The 23,164-nt window shown below is 42.7% G+C and overlaps 1 protein-coding gene across 1 annotated transcript in view; it reads left to right on the top strand.

The window, feature by feature from the left end:
* Positions 1–21,045, top strand: part of nphs1 (NPHS1 adhesion molecule, nephrin) — a gene marked incomplete at both ends in the record, with an annotated part of 35,507 nt that extends 14,462 nt beyond the window's left edge. Inside the window, 25 exons of the mRNA XM_083897092.1 lie at positions 342–467; positions 1,517–1,598; positions 3,705–3,808; positions 5,853–5,974; positions 6,160–6,331; positions 7,533–7,690; positions 8,485–8,626; positions 8,886–9,010; positions 9,096–9,264; positions 9,823–9,952; positions 10,446–10,618; positions 11,322–11,462; positions 12,052–12,165; positions 13,565–13,686; positions 14,319–14,481; positions 14,596–14,752; positions 15,116–15,267; positions 17,744–17,855; positions 17,936–18,117; positions 18,235–18,285; positions 18,598–18,720; positions 19,264–19,309; positions 19,614–19,746; positions 20,418–20,496; positions 20,855–21,045. Coding sequence (XP_083753218.1) covers positions 342–467; positions 1,517–1,598; positions 3,705–3,808; positions 5,853–5,974; positions 6,160–6,331; positions 7,533–7,690; positions 8,485–8,626; positions 8,886–9,010; positions 9,096–9,264; positions 9,823–9,952; positions 10,446–10,618; positions 11,322–11,462; positions 12,052–12,165; positions 13,565–13,686; positions 14,319–14,481; positions 14,596–14,752; positions 15,116–15,267; positions 17,744–17,855; positions 17,936–18,117; positions 18,235–18,285; positions 18,598–18,720; positions 19,264–19,309; positions 19,614–19,746; positions 20,418–20,496; positions 20,855–21,045 — 3,269 coding nt within the window. The remainder of the gene's footprint in view (positions 1–341; positions 468–1,516; positions 1,599–3,704; positions 3,809–5,852; positions 5,975–6,159; positions 6,332–7,532; positions 7,691–8,484; positions 8,627–8,885; positions 9,011–9,095; positions 9,265–9,822; positions 9,953–10,445; positions 10,619–11,321; positions 11,463–12,051; positions 12,166–13,564; positions 13,687–14,318; positions 14,482–14,595; positions 14,753–15,115; positions 15,268–17,743; positions 17,856–17,935; positions 18,118–18,234; positions 18,286–18,597; positions 18,721–19,263; positions 19,310–19,613; positions 19,747–20,417; positions 20,497–20,854) is intronic.
* Positions 21,046–23,164: the final 2,119 nt, after the last annotated feature.

Below are 23,164 nucleotides of genomic sequence, written 5' to 3'. Positions count from 1 at the left end.
TTTGATCAGTCCAGAAAGCACATTTTAGTCAGTGATCTGAGAATTGTTTGGTGTTTGCTATGATAGATTAGCCCTGGACCGGTTTCATCAGCGCTTCATCCTGTTATTCTCTTCTTGTCCACAATTTGTATTCTTACTCAACAGAACATCAAACCTCGCCGTTGTAAATCACACTGAAGCTGGCAGCGTGACACTCCAGTCGCTCCTAAATGTTACAAGTGCTTATTCTCATATCACTGCTTAAGCTTAAATCCTTAAAGCAGCTTTCATTACCCAAAATGAGTGTGTTTTCAAGGGTTACTAATAAATATGAAGCTGGTGCTTCTGTTTGTCTCATACAGTTCCTCCATCCACCCCGTACTTTGAAGGAGACGTGGCGGCGACACCTTGGATTGCTGGAAAAATGTACACTGTCACATGTGTTGCTCCTGAAGCAAAGCCCATGGCTGAAATCACACTTTATAAAGGTGAGTCACCCTTTCATCTACACTAAATGTGACAGAGATGATCAGCCCTTACAAGCTGGAACAAAGGGCTGCCGCCTGTCCAATATACTAGGATCTCAATAGGTCACAAAAAGAATATTTAAACACAAAAAAAACAAGGTTGAGGTTTAGAAAAGATGTCTTATTTCAGAGTCAATCCCTGTGAATTCCTACAAAGTGAAGAGGTGAAAAGAACAGGCTTTACAATTGAGTGTATTGTGGTTGTAGCACAAGCCACACAAACACAGAGAAAAGAGACCGTCTACTATGGAGTAATATAATATGGTGGTGTTCAATGAAATTGTATGGAAAGACTACAATCCAGGACAGTTATAGCAATAATAGTATGGCAATAATTGTCTTATATGGAGGAAATACATATAAATAAAAATAATACCATGTTATTTCCAAAGTAATAGCTTGGTGATGAGAATTACATAGGCTGCCATCAGTGCAGTGCCTTGCACTGATTACCCCCCACACATTTCCATCATTATTACTAAGCTATTATGTAATAATTACTATAGAATTAAGATGGTATTACTCTACTATTACTATCTTATTACAAATTACCATACTTTGACTGTATACTACTGTAATGTATTGTACAATAATTGTGTCATTATCGTTTTGTAATTTCACTGATTTTGTTTAAATTCAAAGACTGAGACAGTGGTGGTCATTATTATGATACCGGTGACAAACCATGTAACTATATAAATGTGACAATTTTGTAATGGGGACTTGCTTAATGTCCCCATAAGGAAGACAAGTCCCCATAATGTGACTGTGTAAACAGATATAGGTCCCCACGGCATGAGTAGTACCTGGAACACACACACACACACACACACACACACACACACACACACACACACACACACACACACACACACACACACTCACAGATGCACCTATTTATTATATTTCAGTGGATTTTCCAATCCACATGAGAATAGCAGTGGTGTTGTTGTTTCACATGAACAAATATACATTCTCTGTTCTGCACCTTCCCCCATTGTGTCTTTTAGATGGAGTTGAGCTGACAGGTGTGGAGTCTTTCACCACGTCTGGCACAAAGGATAAGCTCCTGAACACGCATGCTAAAGTAACGTATGTGTTCGCCCACCTGCCAGACTCATTCTTCTTACCAACCCGCTCCGTCTCTCCACGTCTGCCTTTTGTTTCTTCCTTGTTTTCACAACACTGTTATTTTCTTCTTCCGTCTTTGGAAGCACTATAAATTTCTGTTACTTGGAACAGCGCGATTGAATTAGCTTCTGTCAAACGCACAAAATTACATTACGGCAGTGAGACAGATCCTATCCTCGCTGGTTTTGCCAGGTGCCTATACATTAAACAGTAACATGGATTTCTTTGGTCCTGCTCGTCTCCACTGCGTCAGAGACAATAACCTCTTGTCATACCCTGACATTAACATTGGTACTGAAGAGCTGCGGTGTTGTTCAGTTCAGTTGCAGAACAACCAGATGTTTTAAGCAATATTGATGCTCCCTCCTCACATTCACGCTGAGCGTACACAGCAGTGGGCCGTGTGTGATTGTTCCATTTGACAGTGTAGTGTAATTTGATACAGAGAATATAAACCGGGAAAACAAATAAACGAGACTCGGAAGAAATCCGCTGCATGTAAGGGTCCGGTCGATTTTCAGATGACAGAAAATCACATCAAGTGCATGTTTGAATGGATCGTGATATTATGGCTCCTGTAAGTGACCGGACTTAGAAGTGAGAGGAAGTAACAGCATTTTACCCAAGTACAATTTTCAGGTCCTTGTGCTTCATGATCAGATAATAAAATAAAAAAAGAAACCCTAGTGATTCCTAACATTGTTTGCCTTGCTTTGTCACATTTTAGATGCTATATTTTCTTTTCAGATGGTGTCATTTAAATAACTCTTTAAAAGTATTATCTGATTCACAGGAGAAAGAAAAATGATTTTGTGAAGCACAAATTCCCTTGCACATCAGATGCTTTATACATGTTGATGTTGCAGTAAATTTCCTCTGTGGGATTTTGGTGACAGTATATGTATAGTTTCATTTAAATTTATTGTGCGTAACTTTTACATTTAAACAAGTCTCTGTTATGTCAAATGAGTTCACACAGTGCTGATCAAGCTTATCAGCCCTCCACAACTCTTTGTGTGTTTCTCAGTATAGTGGTATTTTGTTCTCGTGTCACCCTGTGACATTCTTGCACTGCACACAGGAAGTGATTTAATTTATGTCAAGAGACACGGACAACAGCAACATTGCACTAGCAAAGAGGGACGGCTGCAAACAAGTTGGTGTGTGACTGAAAACACAAATAAGAGGCCACGGAAGTTTTAGAAGTGAATTCTGCTGCTCAAGAATCTTGGCCGTTCGGCAGTTTGATGGCCCTGTTTGCCCCTGTGCTGCCTGTTTATACACTGAAATGCTTCCTCAGTTGGCTCTGATAGTATTGCTTGACAGAGCTTATTTTCAGACATAAATAATGTTACACCATTCCTGTTCACAAGGACCAAACAGTGGCAGCAACAATGGAAGAAGTGGGTGTGAGTATAGTATAGTATATAGTATAGTATGATGTTTTTGTCCAATTTTGGACCCAAAAAACAGGTTTCTAAAAAATTATCAAATGTTGGACAACATACTATAGAATGACTTTTTGGTCAAAAATTTTCAAATTTTGGACGACGTTTGGACGACGTAGTATGACGTTTTAGTCCAATTTTGGACCCAAAAAAAAGTTTTCTAAAAAATTTAAAAATTTTGGAGAACATAGTATAACATTGCGTTTTTGTCAAACATACATTTGTTTACCTGTGTCTCATTTGCATGTAAAGGGACCAGGCACAAAACCGAGCGTTCCGAACAGGGCTGTTTTTGCAGGGTTATTGAACTGATATGGTGCTTCATCCTTATGGTATTTTGACCAAAGCATGTCTCTGACATGTTCATTAGGACATGTCAGAGACATGCAGGGAACTCGTTTAACTTGGAGAAATAGGGTATAATATGGGACCTTTTAAACAAAAATAATCACCCTTGGTTACGCACTGAAGCTTTAAGTAAAAGATCCGAGTGCTTTGTCCACCTCTGGTCAGACAGAGCCATGGTGTCATGTTTTGAGCTAAAGCACTTTGAATGACTTAATATACATTTCTCTTTTCTCTTTCTTATCTCTTGTGTTTTTCTGTTACATTATCACAGTGTCGCCGCTCTGAGTTCCGACAACGGGAGACAGCTGGCATGTTACGGCAAAAACCCTGCCCTTTTACGACCTGTGGGGACCACGTTGACCATGAGCGTACTCTGTAAGCGTTGCAATCTGTCTGTTAACTGACAGTCAACATCTCCTCTCTGTGAGGAAAACACCCACTCACATACACACAACACACTCAACCACACAGGAACCCAACCTCAGGCATCCCATAGGGCATCCATTCGGCCTTGTGTCATCAGTCTGTGTTTGTGGGCCAAGCGGAAAGATTCAACCTGAAGGCAAACTCACTACTTTTAAGACAAGAGTGTGATTTTTCTCCACTTCACAAGGCTGCCCCTGGTGGGCTCAGATTCATATGGCTGTTTTCTTATTTTAGAGCAGGGGTCTCAAACTCAAATGACCTGGGGGCCATTGAGTGTCCAGTCTGGTCATGAGGGAGCTGTTCTTGTGATTTAAAAAAAAAAAATAATAATAATAATAATAATTGGAACGGTTTAATCAAATCACAATATCCCATCATGATATCCATGACATTTCACAAGTTAAAGTGTCTCTTTGTTTTTTCTTATTACATGGAATGATGGGTAATTGACAATGAAAACCTGATTTTTTGTTTTGAGTAAGTAAATAACCACTGTAATAAAAATGCAAAACAAGCTCATGTATATATGAAATATTATATCTAGCTACAGGTAGAGGATGTCATGAGCCAGTTCCCATTATAACTTGATTTGAATTGGGGGGGCCACACACTGATGTGTACGCACAGGAGCAGCCCTGCAATGAAATTTGAATTAGTTTAGATTCGCTGTTTTGTAAAGTAATTGTAAAATGTTTGCATGTCCCAATTTTCATACAAAAAGAAGCAAAAGCTGTCGAGGGATTCATTGAGATGGATGACCAGTGAGGCTTCAAACTGTGAATTTCCTCGCGATAACTAACATGGGAAGCTGTAAGGCCACCGCAATTAATAGTTAGGAAACATCCAAACACAACTTTTGTGCTCCTCAGCTGAAAGTGATATTGAAACTATGTCACTGTGCAATAAAGTTAACAAAGATAAGATGGCGCACATTGTCTTCAGTCTCACGTTGCGTTCGACACTCCTTTGTCCTCTTACAGTATTTGACAAGGCAACAATGAATGTGACTTTTATTGAACGCACAAACGGTGTCTCAGCACAGCTACTGTTTGCTACAGTAGGTTTAGTATTTTCTACTCTGTTGATCAGCTGAAGTAATTGATTGCTTAGGCCCGAGAGTCTACCCACTTGCTTCTCCCAGGCTTAAATCATGTTGTTGATTAAAGTGAGGCAGGGCTGCTGACACCTCCGGCAGCCAGCACTTCCTCCAGCCTGGCTGCTGTATCATCCACACACACTGTAATGTTGTCTGTGTCTATACCCCTCCACATTAGATGCTGCCGCTGCTCTTTTAACAATCACCAGTAACTGTGAGCACTCCTCCCTTACGCTCCCTCTCCTTGCTCTGTAATATACAACATGGAGTCTGTACTGAGTGCTAATGTTGCAAAACCTCGGGACCGCCGCTGTAATCGTACGCGGCACGCCAGCCCATCAAAGCCAGTGTGCGGTGGCCATTTTCAGCCAGCCAGATTGTTAGCAAGGTGGCAATTTGTCATGCTGGCCCTGGGTCTGCAGCCTGCTCTGTGAAACTGATTGCAGCAATAACAAAGGCCCGTCCTCCTCTAATTTATTTTACTGCATATATTTTATTCAAGGAGGCTGTAATTTATTCATATTTCACGTTACCTTATTACTGTTTGAACATCTGTTATTTTGCTTTATGGACTGTATCCAGTTCGCTGCTCCTTTAATACTTAATGCTTTCATCAGATCCGGACCTCTTATCCACACAGTCATGTTAAATGTGCCCAATTTATTGGCCCTGTCTCAGCAAATAGGGATGCTCCGTAATCAATTGTCAAGAGTGTGCTCATGGGTTTTTTTTTGGTTTTTTTTTTATCCCATTGCTCGTCATTCCACAACTCCATTTCCCCGGGTTACTACATTCCTTTTCCTCCCGTACATCTTCTCCCGCTCAGGTTTCTATTGCTCTCTATGCTATTTCCCTTTGTCAAGCCCATTTTTATTTTCGTCTCTCATTTCCCGGCAGACCCGCCTCAGCCTCCAGTTATTGTGGGCCTGGAGACGGACGAGGTCAAAGCAGGAAGAATGCTCATGTTGGAGTGTGTGTCTCGTGGTGGAAACCCCCTAGCCACTCTCCACTGGACCAAGGTAAATCCTGCGCGCCATCTGTTAAGGAACCTTTGTGATTCACCGTCATGCTGCAAAAACATTATGCATTTTAGTGGCCACTTGTGCTTCTGTCCTCTGTTCCAACAACATCATATGAGAGTGTGCATATAGATCGGGGCATTTTTCAGCATTTCCGAGTTTCACGTGTTCATTTTTTGTGTAAGAATGGAGAAGTTCTTTCCAAGACTTGGGAGGAGGACATTGTGGCGCAGAAGTCCAGCAGCGTCGTCTACCTGAAGATCACCCCTGCTGATAACCAGGCAGAGCTGTGCTGTGAGAGTGTCAATCTGGTGTCTCCGTCACCGCTCTCCGTCCACCGCAAAATCACTGTGCTCTGTGAGTGAAAAATAATCCTCCTATTGTGCACAGAGCTGGAGTATTATGTGCATGCATGTGCGCTTAGACATGCCCCACACGCAGATTAGACTACGAAGGCTATGGGAATGAGGCAGAAGAGTATAATAAGACTCTTACCTCCAAAACCAATTATTTTGCTGTCCCAGCATAAATTCTAATGCTAATAATATTAATGAAACTAATGGGTTTAATGGCTGCAGCCCATATTTCCAAATGCCTCCAGATTAGTATCGCTGCAAGCTCTTTCATAGCTGCTTCACTAATTTAGCTGAATTGCTTCAATGCACAGTCCTAAGGCAGGAAAGCCTACACCATGCCCATGGTTAATAGATTATACTTTTCTCTCTGAATATAAAATGTTTGTTTCAGCAACAATAAAACAAATACGAATTAATATTCAGCAGCTTTGGTGCACTGAGTCTAACAATAGCCTGATTTCCACTACAGAGCCACGCAATATACAGTAAGTCAATGTAAGCTTTGAATTCTCTGGGATTGGTGCACCTACGCCATTATGTTCTGAATTAATTGACTAGGAAGTCTCTTGCTTAGGCAATGAAAAGTGGCTGAAGTTACTGAAGTGCTCCCCCTTTACTCATCAAGCCCCCCCCCCCAACAAGAGCTGGTGCCGTGCCTCCCAGTCATCCATTCAGGGATGTTGAAATGAGCCACTGACTGCCTGACTGCGCTTCAGGCATTGGCAGAAGCTGGAGGGCAGAGAATATGTCTCGCCGGTGTAGTACGAGTGTGCCTCTCTTAGTTTACGGCAGCTGTGGAATTTCAGCATCCCAGTCTGCGTCCCGTGTGATAGACACAAATATGTATGGGATTTACATAAATGACCCCTCCTTCCCCACGTCTGCCAGCTCAGTCCCCAGGCTTTGTATTCCCCCCGAGGCTTTGTGACGCTGTATCGCTTAGCCTGTAGTTATTGTAACGTCTCCCCCGTGGCTAAAACAAAGCAGACTTTAGAGACTGCATTGAAAGCCTCCCGAGAAAACATGTTGCCACTCAAAGTGATTTTTTTCCCTCCTCACCTTTGATTCAGCTCCATGTTTCACATCCAAAAATAGTTGCACTGCCACTGTGATCAGAATAGGGAGCTGTTGAATGAGCTTTTCATCATATTCATACAGATTTTTTCTGCTTGTGTGTGTGTGTGTGTGTGCAAATATATCAGTTGAACCCGAAAAGGTGATTCTTTCTGGCTCCGTCACGGCCGTTGAAGGACAAGAGTTAGATCTGCGCTGCTTCGCCTCTTCTAGCAATCCCCCTGTCCACATTCGCTGGTGGCTGGGCTACAAAGAGCTCAACAACACTGTTGTCACTGTACAGGAGGTGAGTATAAATTTGAAGAAGTCGCTGTATTTATCTTTGCAGGGAGATAATATACAGACGGTAGATTTGACGGACTATGATCGGTGGTCATGCTGGTCTGGTCAAGTTAGTGTTTCAAAAGTCTAGGTTTCCAAAAAAGCTATTCAGGCGCCTAGCCCCAGTCTAAATGTTGACCTCACGGGAACCTTGGCAGGTGAAAGAAAATGGAACGAGTCTCTGAAATGATCTGCCGCAGCTTTGCAAATAAATCGGGTGATGATTCCAAAAAAAAGAGTATTCCGTCTCTTTTGTGTATGTTAATAAGATCAAAGTGAATAAAAGCTCACACAGAAGATGAGTGTTATTAAACAAGCTCTTTATTCGCCTGGCAGCCGCATTTCCATTTGATCTTACACAAAGCACTCCGTGTGCCGTGTGTGAGCTTTAATGCATCTGAAACAGCGTGAGGTTAATGAAGACTGACACCTCTGTTCAGCGTGTCTGTTAGTCTTTCTGACTGTGGCTTTTACAGTAATCAACACTATAATAGCTTTAATAACCAGATGTGCTGCATAGGCATGACCACCGTCGGGCAGGTGCAAAATGAGGCTTTTGCGTAATTGAAGCAGCAGGCGTGTTGGCTGAATATGTTTATTTATTACATGCATCCACATCAGTTATTGTTGGAGCTAATTTTCCATCTGTATTCGCCGAGACAAACCATTGTGGCTTGTTTTTGTAAGATTGGGGAACTCCAGAGACAATGGACGTCCGTCCCCCCGACTGAAGTGTCATATGCTCTTTGTGTTCTGTAGGGGGTAAATGGTGGGATGACGACCATTTCCAACATGACCCACCAGGTCTCCAGGGAGGAGGATGGACTCATGCTAACCTGCGAGGCCTTCAACAAGGGCACACATTTCTCTAAGACCCAGACAGCCAAGCTCAGTGTCCATTGTGAGTGAACTTATCTGTACTTTCTTTGAAAAACACAACCAGCATAAACAAAGGAGAGTTCAATTTTGTTTGTTTGTGCAATGCAGGATGCGATCGATGGTAATTACTCTTTAAAAATGTAACCCTTGACACAGAATGAGCAACTGGGTACTGGTTTTACCCTGTTTATTTTTGAGACTACTGATTGTAAACGTCATATAGATACAAACTAGCCAGCTTAGCATGCATGTTGTTTCAAACATGTTGTGATCGTCCACAGATCCTCCTCAAAAAGTGTGGCTTGATGCACCCTCTCAAGTTGTTCCACTCCATGCTGGGACCAAAGTCCGCCTCACCTGCTTCTCCACTGGAGGGAATCCTACTGGTACACTGACGTGGTTCAAGGTTGGTGTTTTTATGTACTGTACGTCAGTACATTGATATGTCTGGAGTACACACAATTGTCAGTTTAATGTTCTTCCTGATTTAGGATGGAAACAAAGTGTCTCATATGCAGAGGCAAACGTCCTTCGATCGGGGCGTGGCTAGAGAACTCGTCCTGGTCCTCACGGCAAGTGACAACATGGCGGACTATCGCTGCGATGCCACAAATGAAGCAAAGAAGACCATCTCTGCCTATGCTAAGCTGATGGTCTACTGTAAGTTAGACTGCCACACTGTTTAGTCGGTGTGTAAGAAATACTGATTTTATCACTATATTTCATACTGTATCGATTCTTTTGAAGTGCTGTATCGATATGGAAATATTCTTGTGTTGTATTCAAGCCTCTGTCCATTATTTAACAGCAGGCTTATGGTCATTTCATTCTCTCCCCCGTCTTCCACTCCTCTACTAGACAAAGAAAGCTGTATATTGTTTATGCATATAACATTGTTATTTTTTACGATGATAGTTTTTCTCAAAATGGACTACTGGGGAGAGCATTAGGGGCATCAAATATATCACCTTGCTTATAGTCTCGCAATATATAGCAAGATATGGTAGCCTCGCGTCATCCCTGTATCGAGACATGTATCCTATTACCGAATACACAGCCCTAAGTGTAACTAAGCTGCCAAAGAAGATCAGTTTCAGACAGATTTGACACAGATTCACACAGACGTGTAGCTGCAGCTTTTTTTATTACAACTATCTTGCTAATCAATATTGTTTTGTGTATTTTTTTTTTATTCTGATGAACTCCTCGGTTCTGCAGTCACAGCAGTGAGTATGAAGATCACAACCACACAGGATGAACTTCGCCGGGGCGAGATGCTCGCTCTGGAGTGCCAGGCCGGAAGCAGTAACCCTAAGGCCAACGTCCTCTGGAGCCTGGGCACTCAAAGGTTTGTTAATGCACATGCTGCTCAAAGCACAGTTGTATTGTTAGTTCAGTCAGAATGAGTCGGAGCGACTGATGTTTATCTTTTTAAACGTGGTAAAATGCAGGATTGTTTGTTGAACTTTTATCCGAGTGGCCGAGGTCCTAATCCCCCTGATGATTCATTTATTTTTAATCATCTTAGAAGCTTCTTTTTTTCTTTTTTCAAAGTAGAGGTATTTATCTCGTGTATTGAATTCATTTTGAGAAACATATTTGTTGCTCTGAAATAAACAAAACAAAACTTGGCAGGATATTCACTTCACTGGTTTCAAATCTTTCAGGGTGATCGCTCACTTGCTGTATTTGAGCTTGATTATTGGGATATTGTGTTGTGAACTATTTTCATTGCTTCTGATTTAATTGCATTCCATTTAGATATAATAATGTAATGTTTACTTTCATCTTAATTTAATTCCCCCGTTGACTGGATTTGCTGAACGGAATTTGTGTGCTAGGTTCCCGGGAGTGGAACAGCCAGCCTCGAAGGCTCAGTACGGTGGTGTTTCAGTGCGCAGTTCATTATCCCTCAATCTGACATCAGAGCATCACAACCAGAGGGTCATTTGCCAGGCCAACAGCCCTGTGCTCGCTGAGGGGGCCAACACATTTCTCAAACTTGATGTTCTCTGTAAGTAGAGGTTGAATTGTTTTTTTTTTTCATTCGTTTGTTTTGTACTCTCAACATGTTCAGTGACCAGGAGATGTAGTTTGCGTAAATCTAAAACAATGCATAATAATCTATAATGCTTCACATATAGGCTCCTATGTCGTGATGCTTATGCACAGAATTGTCAGTAAATAGTATGTGTGTGTGTGTGTGTTTTGTTCACTTGAAAGCTTTGTTGTGATTTGTTGGTCTGTTGAGCTCTGCAGCAGCGTGTCCTAATTGTGCCTTTGCTTTGCTGCATAGCCATGTTTGTCTTTGATGCCGTTTCACAGGCAGCAGCCTGCCACTGTTTCAAAGCCTGGTGCTGTGTATGAGCATGAAGGATTGTCACTGTGTGTTTGTGCGGGACTGAAGTTGGACAACGTTACTGTCACTCGTCATTTTAATGCTTGTCCCTCTCACTCCCGCGCTGCCTCACTCCCACCTTGCCTTAGTGTGTGTGAAGGTGCTTAGATGTGGAATTATCGGTTGGATCTCAACTTTCTACTGATTTGACTCTCATTAGTGTCTCATACTTTTCTCCCCCCCCCCGACATGTTTGTCTCTTGATGCACGCTTTTGCTCTTTCTTGTCATTCTGTGAGGCTGAGTTTTTCATGTGCAGTATTCTTACTATAAATCCAGCTCACTGTGGCTTGGTTATTCTTGTGCTGATTCTGTGCTAGACCCACCAGAGTTCAGCCCTCACCAGCCAACACGGGTCCAGGTGCTGGAGGACGACACATTAACCATCCCGTTGCTCGTCTCGGCTAACCCGGAGGAGGTCTCCTGCATTTGGCTGCACCGCAAAGAGAAGCTGGTCAAAGGTGATCTGGGGCTATGTGATGGCTCTATAAACCAGGTCCTAGTTGAGCTGAGCCAGCAAGTAAGCACTCAGCTCTGCCGTGCAGGGTCTGAATAAAACATGGCAGGTTAGCCAGCATGGGACTCTGCCAAATGTGAATCTCATTATGGCTCTAATGTATGCAGTCTAAATGAGGATCGCTGTCTGCCTGCATACAACACAATGGTTCTAAAGCTGGCTTCTCCTCCCGGCCGGTGTCATCACGGTCCTGCAGCAACCACTTTATTTTTCAGTTTCTCTTTTAGCTTCATCATATGCTCCCCAAACCACCACTGCCACCATAAAAAGGCTACACCCTGAATATAGAATCTCACTTATTATATTCTGAGTGTTGTGGTACTGGAGGTGTCTCTGATGTAGCCTTTTGTTGGCTTGATGTGGGAATTCAGCGCAGCCAATCAATAATGCAGGATTAGATGTCACTTAGAGTCCAGTGGCCAGAGGACATGCGGTTGATGAGCATGTAATGAATACTTAATTTCACTGTTGTATGTGTGTGTGTGTGTGTGTGTTTTTGTGTGAAGAGGGGAATCTGCGCTACCACTGGTCAGACGAGCACTCGCTGATGATCAACAACGTAACGAGAAAAGACGCTGGCGTTTACACCGTTGAGTGTACAAATCACGAGGGTGTCAACCAAATCTCCATCATGCTGGATGTTCAGTGTAAGACCCTGCAAACACAGAATTAATGAAAGGACACACACACACACACACACACACACACACACACACACACACACACACACACACACACACACACACACACACACACACACTTTCTACCCACTTATGTGTTCTGATTGTGCCAGGGTGCAAGTGTAAACCTCAAAATATGCTTATTTTACTTGTCTTAACAGTAAGAGGCATGATAACTCTACCTGTGTGTGTTTTTAATATATTTTAGTTACATTTGAAAACCAGTTTGATGAGTATATAATGCTTTTAAGGCAGTGGAATTAGAAAAAAAATAAATCTAACAGAATAAAACACCGCAGTATATTTTCATTATTTTTTACCCTCCTTCAGTTCATTCATAATTAATGGTTTTCGTGGTCTAATGTAGCAGGTATCAAAGTATGGTGGGTCATCACTCGGTTATATCAATTCATCCCTGTGCAAATGCTGTTTTCCTTAAGATAAGGATGAACAGAACTTCTCTCTAATACTTGGCTGATTTGTGTACTGGATTTGAATGTGTAGCCTGCCAACAGAATGTTTCTGAACAGACCTAAATCTGATCCAAATACGTGGACAGACCCAGACAACAACATTGACTTTAAGCTCCTACCACGTAAATATGTCTGCTTCATTAGACCTCAATGCAGGGCCTTTGCACCCCCTCCGTCGCTCCAGGTCTAGCCTCGAGCAGAAGGCCATCTGCTCCGAATCTGATGATTTAATAATGGAAGTGTTGAAAATGTAGGTCTGCCTTGTTGCACCAAGGCCCTCGGTACACACCTAATGGATTGTGCCACTCTGACATGAGTGGGCTTGACAGTTGTAGGTATTCATTATGTATGGAGGATTGTAGTAGCTTTTATGGGTGATGGTGTAGCCCACTTAACAATGTCACATTTGGTTAGAGAGCGAACATGGGTGCATCCTGTCAACCCGGAGGTCAGTGTTTTTTTTTTTTTTACTGCTTCTTACCGCTGTTCTTCAAGTGTGAACATAGGTTTAGACAAGCACGCTCTAATGGCCTTATTGCTGTAAGTACATGGCACCTATGAGAAGTATTAAAAGCTTGAGTTTGAGGCAGACAAAGACAAATATGGATGAATATGGGGTGTCCAATGGAGGGCCTTGTGGGTCACAGGCCCAATATTTGGTTCAGTAGCCAATCTATCTTTAATGCTCCAACATAGAGAGAGGTTAATAGCCTTGTATCCAAGACAGAGAGGCCAATTAAGATAGGGTTATGAAAAAAATTAAAAGAAAAACAAGTTTTGGACTAATATTAGCAGTGCAGCATGTCAGTTTGTGTTTAATGGGTTGGCAAAAACATTTGCCCCAGGTTGACATTAATTGTTGGTCCTGCTGGTCACCTTTTTCTTACTCTCAGATGCTCCCGGTGTGAAGCCGGTAAAAAGCCCTGTGTTTGTGAACGTGGGGGGAACAGCAGACCTGATGTGTAAGGCTGATGCCAACCCCATTATATCTGACATGTTCTCCTGGAAGTGGCTGGTGAGAATTACACACACACACACACACACACACACACACACACACAACACACACATACGTGGTATACACCTAAAGGCAATCATCCACTAAATTATATTTAATTTATCTGGCTTCCTTTCTATTATTTTATCTCTTCTAACCATTCATCAAAGGCCCTTTTAAATGCATAGATGCACCATATGCCATCGCCTCCAACCACACATCTACACCAGCTCTTTCTGCTGCACACTCCAAATCCAGAAAAATGGCTTTGATTACCGTTGTGTGACTAAAGGGCACTTTTTGTCAGTGCGACTTGGTCTCTGTATCTATACTGATGTCTTCTCTGATCTAACCCACCCTTTGGCAACACTGTGTCTCCCACATTCAACCTGCACAGCATCTCCATTTCTCCTTCCCCGTGGCTCTTTAACCCTGCCATTATCCTTCTCTGTCATTAGAGCTTGTTCCCCTGGTGCATCTACCATCCCCATCTCAATCCCACATGGTCTCTGGCTCAGCTCTCCTTTACTGTCTACCTGTCTCGCTTCGGAACAGCCCACAAACTCCAACACTCGCCCCGGAGGGGTGTATTGAGTGTTGAGCAATAGCTGCTGTCCTCTGCTTATTCCCACTCGCTCTGTCTTCCATAGGGTGAAGAGGAGGAGGTGGAGATGGGAGAAGAGACTCAGGAAGATAAAACAGGCCTTCTGACCATCCGTGATGTGACTCGGGCTCATGCTGGTTTTTACCAGTGCACAGCCAACAATGGCATAGCACCCCCTGCCAGTGTTGATGTGCACCTGATGGTGCAATGTGAGAGTATATATTTAGTATGAGAGGGCAACACATGCACACATTTTTAGGTCACTTAATTCATGTGCACATCGTTCCTGCATGAATAACCTCCATGCTATTCCTCTTTTGTAGTCAAACCAGAGCTTCAGAAAGGACCTCAGTGGAGGAAGGTTGCAAGTCGAGGGGATGGCACCACTACGGCTGCTGTGGTGTGTCAGGCAGAGGGTATTCCTCGAGTCGACTTCTCTTGGGAAAAAAATGGCGTACCCATGGACTTTGCAAACCCAAGGTCTGAAAGTACATTCTAATTCTATTTTTTTTTTTTTTTTTTTAACATTCTTCTCTCGCGATTATGTTCACTCCTGTGCTACTGTCAGCATTTGGTTACATACTGATGAATCCTCACAATTAGATTAGGCTCTACCATATTATAATATATTCTTATGCTATTTCCTGCTATTTCACCACTAAATCCGGATTTAGTGCGTTTTATACTTTGCTCTTCACTATGCAAATACCTGTTTAACGCTTCTTTGATGTGTGAAATTGGGTGAACTAGTGCAATCTGCAGGACATCACAATCCCTGCTGTCGCCTGCTCACAGTGTGTGTGTGTGTGCGTGTGTGTCTGTGTGTGTGTGTGTGTGCTGTAGGTATGAGGAACGGACTGTGAGGGAGGGCTCCTTCCACACCAGCATGGTTCGAGTCGTAAATGTGAGCGCAGCTCATGACTATGCTGTCTTCAGCTGCACTGCTCGCAACTCTCTTGGGGAAGATAAACTAAACATCCAGCTCGTCAGCACAAGTATTTAAACATGCACTCATTTGTGTGTGTGTGGTGGCTTGTTTTATATACCAGTGGGGACTCCCAACCTGAATACACATTAAAATTAGAGTAATCGTTGTGGTTAAGCATTTAATTGTGATGCTTAAGGTTGGAGTAAATGCATTATATCAATGAGTTGTACTTCACAGGCGTAGGAAAAACAAGAGTGTATCTGTGCAAGAGTGTGTGTGCGTGTGTGTGTGTGTGTGTGTGTGTGTGTGTGTGTGTGTGTGTGTGTGTGTGTGTGTGTGTGTGTGTGTGTGTGTGTGTGTGTGTGTGTGTGTGTGTGTGTGTGTGTGTGTGTGTGTGTGTGTGTGTGTGTGTGTGTGTGTGTGTGTGTGTGTGTGTGTGTGTGTGTGTGTGTGTGTGTGTGTGCGTGCGCTTGTGTTACTGAGGCTCTGTGTACAATATCTTTGTCGATGTTCTGCAAAAATAGTTTTCAGCCTTTTTTCCTCCTCGTACTGTAATTGTGTTTTAATTTCTTTATTATTATTATTTGTCTCCACGAGTTTCTCATTTCATTCTTAATCATTCAGTTTAGTTCACAGTCACCACATGTGGAGCTTTTGATCATACATTATACCCCATGTTCTTCTAAGAGATGACAAGATATCTAGAAATTACTAGACTAAACCAAATCTCACAATCAAATGTTTATTATATGCTCTCAAAGCTCAACGTGTCGTAAACAGCTCTGCATTTTTTTTTTCCCCCTTGTGGTCATAACACACCTAAGGCAACCTTAACTCATTGGCTGCCAGCCATTTTCAGCACAGAGAGCCCCATAGTGCCAAGCGTTTCACGGCATGTTTACTGATTTTCCAAGACCAAGACAAAAACAGTGTGTTCTATGACTGTGTAAACACACCGAAACAACCAGAAGAAAGAGTAGACTCTCCTCTTCCATCAGACGTTCAACAGTCATTGGCAGTGAACGGCTGTATTTGAATCGATGTCTATAGATGTCGTTGGCAGCCAATGAGTTAAAAAGTCTGGCGCACAACATGTAGGGATTATACACATCATAAACTTGGCAGTGGAGTGCATTTTTTCTTAGTTTCTAAGTTTTAAGGTTGAAGAGGCTTTTTCAGCACCATAACACTGGTGTGCGTTTGCAATGCCGAATTTCTGTGAACAGGAGGAAGTTGTTGCTCCTGAGTGTCAGCCTTTTAAGAGACTTATTCCATTTCACTATCTCCACCTTATTATTGAGCCTATAGCACTATGTCAAGTCTCGCTCAGATAATGCTGCAGTGATATGCCTTGCTCTCCCAGCGCTTTTACACTCAGCCTGCAAGCTACCAGTGTACCCATGCACCACCTCCTTTATCAACACCGCTCTGCTCTCAGCAAAGGCCCACAGCCATCATTGGACTCATTTAATGTTTACTATATAAACCATAAAATACAATCCCATTTTGGCCCTGTTTTCCGAAGTCATTTTTTAGTGCTGTGAATATTCATAATTAATCTGACACAGTGATAATACATTTTATATGCTACCTTATCATTTTAGAGCCCAAGAGGAAGAAGGAGTTTTTCCTCCTGGTGCTTTTTGGATTTGAAGGAGACGAGATTCCAAATAAGACTGACCCTTTTGCCCTGGAATCTTATGAGAGGAGCTGATAGTGGGAATTATTTACTCTGCAAACTGGGCTGCAGCCCAGAGATGAGGAGAGCAGCCCCCTGTTATGTAGCTGCTCAAGTGCCGACTCTCTTTCCGTCTCTCCTTGACTATCTTTCTCTCTGCCCTCAAAACTACCCTGCATTTTTTTTCCACGCTCCAAATGCAAACAAATCCATTTACTACCCTGACTGAAGCAGCGCCTTGTGTTGGACTGAAGGCCCTGTTTGTGTCCTTTGATCTCTTTTCACGATATTAATAATAATGAAGAGGCTTCGCTCGTCATTGCACAAATCAGTCAACAATATAAAGCTCTGAGAAAAAAGTAGATCAAGACGAATGTATTAGTAAAAATCACTGAAGTTGGAAACCTGTGGAAAAACCACAGGTTTTAGACACAAACACAGGTCAAATCAACTCTGAGAGAAATTATTTTGGACAGCTCTTGTGTTTTGTCATCCTATGAGAATGATTTTTTTTCGCTTTCATGAAACAGCAAAGCAAAACTAAACCAAAGTCCTACATATGAATAGACAGGATTGTTAAGGCACCTCTTGTGTTTGAAGACAAAACACCAGCTTACATTTGGTTTCATCAACTTGTCTTTTTATAACAAATCAGAGAGCAAAGACTTGGGGAAGTCACAGTCCTATATACGGCTGCAGAGCTCTACGTGTTATTTCAAAGATAGCAGATATAATCACTCCGCTATCTCCTGTCGCATGTCTCCGTTTCTTAGCTGCTAAAACTTGTCCAAATAGTGACCTGCCAAAGTCATCTCTTCTCACAAAATCACAAGGACATTTTCCCCACGTTTCTTATTCTCACAAGGTCGCCCAGATCCTCCCTTCTCCTTTCGCCAAGTCAGTGTCACCCATGACTCGGTCTCTCTGGAGTGGATCCCCGGCTTCGATGGAGGTTTGCGGCAAAGATTTCGTATACGGTGAGGTGTAAAGAAAGTACAACTGGTTTAAGAATGACCCCCCAAGGAATTGCACCTCACCGTGCCTTTTTGGTTGACAGATACCGGTGGGATCAGTCTTACAGTCACCTGTACGTGGACGTCTTTCCTCCCACAGCAATAAGCTTCTCTGTCACTGAGCTGCAGCCTGTTACCACCTACTATTTTTCTGTCAATGCCCTCAATGCAATGGGAGAGAGTGACTATGCTGACAATAATGCAGTACTGACCATCACCACCAAGGGTCAGTTTGGAGTAACCCTAGCTTGACACTAAAATCACTTAACTTTTGTACATTTTCTATCACAAACTTGCTGTTATCAAAAGTTTCTGTTATCCATGTTTTTTTTTTTCTCTCCAGAGAGGCCAGGACTAGAGGAAACCTCAGCGGATGATGACTCAGTCCCACACGGTAAGTTGTAAATCACAGTTCTCTGAAAAAGCTGTTAAGGGCACTTGGTAATTGCTGTTTGCACAGCACCTAGCTTCATTTGGCTAAATCATGGTAATGTATGCACCTCCAAGGCTGTTAATGTTTGCTTTACCAGAGTAACCGTTGTCATGGCGCCCACCAATACTTTCATACCCGCTGCTAGGTTTAATCAGTAAAGACAGTTGTGAGAGCAGTGGGGTTTGTCTCATTTACGTTTTTATCCACCTGAATTTCAATATCACTTTCGTTGTTATGCACTGAACTAATGCTCCATAATCTTGTGTGAACTAGGTACAAGAGGACTTCCAGCACATTTAACTGTAGTGTTCACAGTGGTGTTTGGAGTCCTGCTGGTGTTGAATTCACTCGGTTGTTTCTTTGGACAGAGGTGGAAAAAGAGGAGAGTCCAGAAAGGTAACGACATGAACACGTAAAGCATCTGTAGATCATTCATTCTTTATCACACGTTTTCTTCATCCATCACTCACAAACTCATAAATGTCCTGATTCTCCAAGAAAATGTGAAAGCGACCTTTTCGACCCATGACGCAGCTGTGAGCTGAGCCTCTTATGCTCTGTCTCCATGTCCCCCTTCCTGTCCATGCATCCTGTCTCCTCTCCCTCTGCTCATTGTCTGAGCTTCTACACCTCCCACCACATTCATCTTTCAAAACTGCCGTTTCCGCTCTATATCATTGATCTCATAATTAGTTATATCTCTAATTCTGTGGCTTTCTGCTTCTTCTTTTGTCTGACTTTCAAGTCCCTCGTCTGAAGCTGTTATTTTCCATTCCTTACGTTCCTCTGCCCTTCTGGTTCTTACATACATCCACTTTAAAGCCGTGACCTTTTTATCGCTGTGATCAATTCCACTGCTGATGAGTTGTCACTCCTCTCTTCAAGTTCTAATATCTTAACACCAGCCCTCTTCCCTGCTGATTCTTTCCCCCCCTGCAGGGGGTGGAGGAGACAGTGTATTGGATGGGAAGGAGAATGAACAAGGGTAAGTTCAAGCCCTGCAGTACAAATAATAGCGATGCATGTGCACACATATACACACAATCGCACAATCCAGCCAAACGCCTCATCCATTGCCTCACACAGCTACTTTAACAGCCAGGCAAGCATTATCCTGATCCTGGTGTAATTGTGTGTATGTACCACATGAAACATTCTTATTAAGGACTTGTATGCAGATAATAAACTGCAATGTGTGTGCGCCGCATCTCTGTTGGCTCATATTAGGGATTAAGTCTCGTGTTGTGAAATTAATTGAGTCGATGGCAAAATCTGAATTCTCCATGTAGGTCCAGTCAGTCAACTGTAAACACGTCCAATAAGTACGAGAGCGGAGAAAAGATCAACGCTGCAGCCCAGCGCACCCTCCTTGTCGAGTCTGGATCCGAAGCAGACGGCAACGTCTACGAGAGCTGTGCAGCGGTAAGAATACGAGAGGGTTAGAAAATACAAACTGTTGAAGCCTTTTACATGTGCACGGGAGTGGAACACAGATCAGTACTTCACAATGAGCATTCAGATTCTCATTTTTGTACTTTTTAAAAAGGCCAACAAGGAATTTGAACCTTGAAGAAAGCGGATGAATGAGCTAAAAGGAGGTGCAGGAGTGCATGTAATAAAACCTCACATCACCTCCAAAAAAAAAGATTTATCTCATCTCTAATTAAAACCAGAACAGAAATGTATGGTTTTGGTTGAGGCAAGTTAGCGAAAACACTGACCTTGACTCTATATCTTGATGACTTTAAATGTCTGCCATTTTTATAGTGACTTTATCTCCCGTCTTCTTTAGTAGTTCCAATTAAGTGTTCACTTCTGCTGCGTGAGAAAAGAGGGAGACATCCATCCCACATGTCTCCGAGATATATAAATATCTGAGATATATAAAGCAAGGCGAATCAAATTAAACCTGCGTGGTTATATATATGTCTGGAGTCGAGTTAGAAAACAATTTGCCTAAATAGACCCCCTCCGATAATTGAATGCAAATAATAACCGTGCTCTGCAGTAAAACATGTGGAGTTGTAATTTCCCCCAAGTTATCTAACGTCAAAGCCGATCTGATGCTATCTCTCCCGTTTCACTGATCTCAGGAAGGTTCCCATCATTATTTCCCCACCGCTGACTACACGCCAGCTCTCTGCCCACACCCTGAGGAAAGGCGCAGGCACGGTGAGACGTAAATACACCTCACAGCAAACAAGGCCACAGTGAAAACCTCGTGTCCCTACACACGAGGAAGCCTGAGCCGATCAGGAAATAAGTCTTTAATACAATGATTCATTATTCCAGTACGTTCAATAATTCACGTAGTTCCCCATATTTATGGTTGCTGTGTGTGTGTGTGTGTGTGTGTGTGTGTGTGTGTGTGTGTGTGTGTGTGTGTGTGTGTGTGTGTGTGTGTGTGTGTGTGTGTGTGTGTGTGTGTGTGTGTGTGTGTGTGTGTGTGTGTGTGTGTGTGTGTGTGTGTGTGTGTGTGTGTGTGTGTGTGTGTTTTCATTCACTTTTCAAGATGTCATCCACCTCCCAGTGGACTCTCTCAGTCATTTGTATGAAGACGTAAGACTCGGGGGTCTGTACCAGGACATCCTGGCTTCGTCTCCTTCCCCTGCGCCCTTGGTTGGCCGCACAGTGCCTTATCAATGGAACAATTGGAGATCACCAAACCACATTCAGGTCTGTAAACACAAGCACGACATAATGACGCGGGCTCCTGCTTAATCATACATTCATTGCCTTATTCGTAGATATAAAAGTAATGTGTAATGTGCTATTTAATAGTAAATGAGACGTTTGTTTCTTAGCAGGGTACTGCGAGAGTCGGGGAGTTCGGGGACGTTCAACAACCACAGAGAGATTCCGATCTTCCCTTTGAACTACGAGGCGAGTTAGTCTAAAATCTAGAATGATTGGGAAGGACATGCTAGGTACGAGTCGTTATTATTATTTTTTTATTTTATTTCAATAGCAGTTATTAAGCTGTACGACGCATATTCACGACAATGCAATCTATATTTATTCCACAGCTGATCTAGTGAATTATCACGTGCAAAAGACTAGAACAGGAACCGTGTTATATAACGCTGTAGTTCTCTTTCAAGGGATTCAAGGCAATCGAGGGGAATTGTAGAGGCTGTGAGTAGAAAAAGATTTCCTCACCTTAACAACGTCATGGATCCAAGCTCATTTCCCTCTCACGCCTCCTCTCTGGACCATGCTTTGTTATTTCACCTTTACCCTCCTTCTTGGAGCCAAATCTTGGTCATTAGCCACCCTGCTTTGTCTTAGTGCATTTTCTGACTCTTGTCAGTGGTTCATGTCAACAAATGTTTTCTCAGATGAGAGCACGACAACTGTGGCCTGTCCTTTCTCCTCATACCTCACAAGTGAGTCCATGGAAATCCCTACAGCAGGATTGCACCGAGTAGTGTTTAGCATAATAATGTCTTGGGGCAGTAAAGCTGTAACTACAGTAGGCGCAAACTCTAATCCTGTTTTCTCTCAAATTGAACTTCAGCTCAGTCAATCTGTGAGAGAGGGGGAAAGCCATATTATTATTATTATTATTATATAGGAAATGTGTTTTGCTGACTGTGGGCAGTCGAAGGGAGAAAGAGGCAGGATGAGAAGGTTAGCTTTGACTTTCTCTGTTGTTCAAGTCGAGGAGTTCAGCTTTGACTCCAGGTCTGTGAAATGAACTAATGATCATGTTTGTTTGTCAAAGCCAAAGTTGTTCAATTAGAAGTGCTATATGTAAGAAATATATTAAAATGACTATAATATGTCATAACCCTGTACTCTTGCAATGTTTTCAAGTGGGATTCCAATGGTTAGACATATTTAAAGTCAGCATTTATAGTAATATATTTATCTATAACGCAAGTTGTGTCTGTCTGTCTGTGACGGGCATATCTCGATGACCGTCAGATCGCCCCCTAAGATTTTGGATATGGGTTGCGCATGGCCCAATGCTGTGCATCCTTGATTTTCACGTTTTTTGGAGTAATGTTCATTTTCGCTGATTTATCACGCTACGCCAGGCAACGCAATCTGACGGTCCTCGGGATTGTCAGTGTCAACAACGGGTAGGCAGCAGCTCATTTCCCATGGTTCACCGCAGAACATGGCGTTATACTGAAACGACGAAGTCGGTGTCCGTTCACCAATACGCAAGCACATATTTGTTTAGCATTAGCATGCTACTATTTTGCGGCAAACTTGGGGCGAACCTGTTTCCAAAGGTAAGCTAGCGAGGCTACGATTAGCATTAGCGTAGCTTGCTGTTTTGTGACTGTCAGCCACACTGGAATCTCTTTACAAGGCGTATTTGATTTGCGTTGTTCCTGATGAGGTTGCACAGTGTTTGTATTATGTTAGCCTTTACGTTCTTTATCATGCATTACCATAACTAAAAAAAACTTATTCAGCTTCCACTATAGGAGTACAGTACATACTTCATACGGGCACTGCACTAGTAAAATAAATTTAAGATAAAATGAAGAACACAAGTAAAAAAAACAAAAGTAAGGCCCACTTTACATTACGCTTTTCGCTACAGCGGTGAAATTTCCCGATGTCGCGACGTCTTTAGACACACCACCCGGAAATCTGGCAGGACACCCGCGGCGCTTACAACTTTCCTCTTTACTTGCTCGACTGTACAATCGTAGCCAGCATCCCGCATCCGCTGTTGCATTTTTTTACGTAGGCCATCTTGCTCCTGCATGACTCCAGCTTCTTCTGGATCTCGGCCTCCGACCAGATACTGATCAGGCACTTGGTTTCGGAGGTGCTCAACAAACAGCGTACAGCGCCCTCCTTCATCCCTGCCATTTTTTTT

The sequence above is a fragment of the Microchirus variegatus genome (genome assembly GCF_963457635.1).
Source record: "Microchirus variegatus genome assembly, chromosome: 1".
Classification (NCBI taxonomy): domain Eukaryota; kingdom Metazoa; phylum Chordata; class Actinopteri; order Pleuronectiformes; family Soleidae; genus Microchirus; species Microchirus variegatus.
Note: the sequence above shows the minus strand (reverse complement) of the source record. Positions and strands in the feature narration are given on the sequence as shown.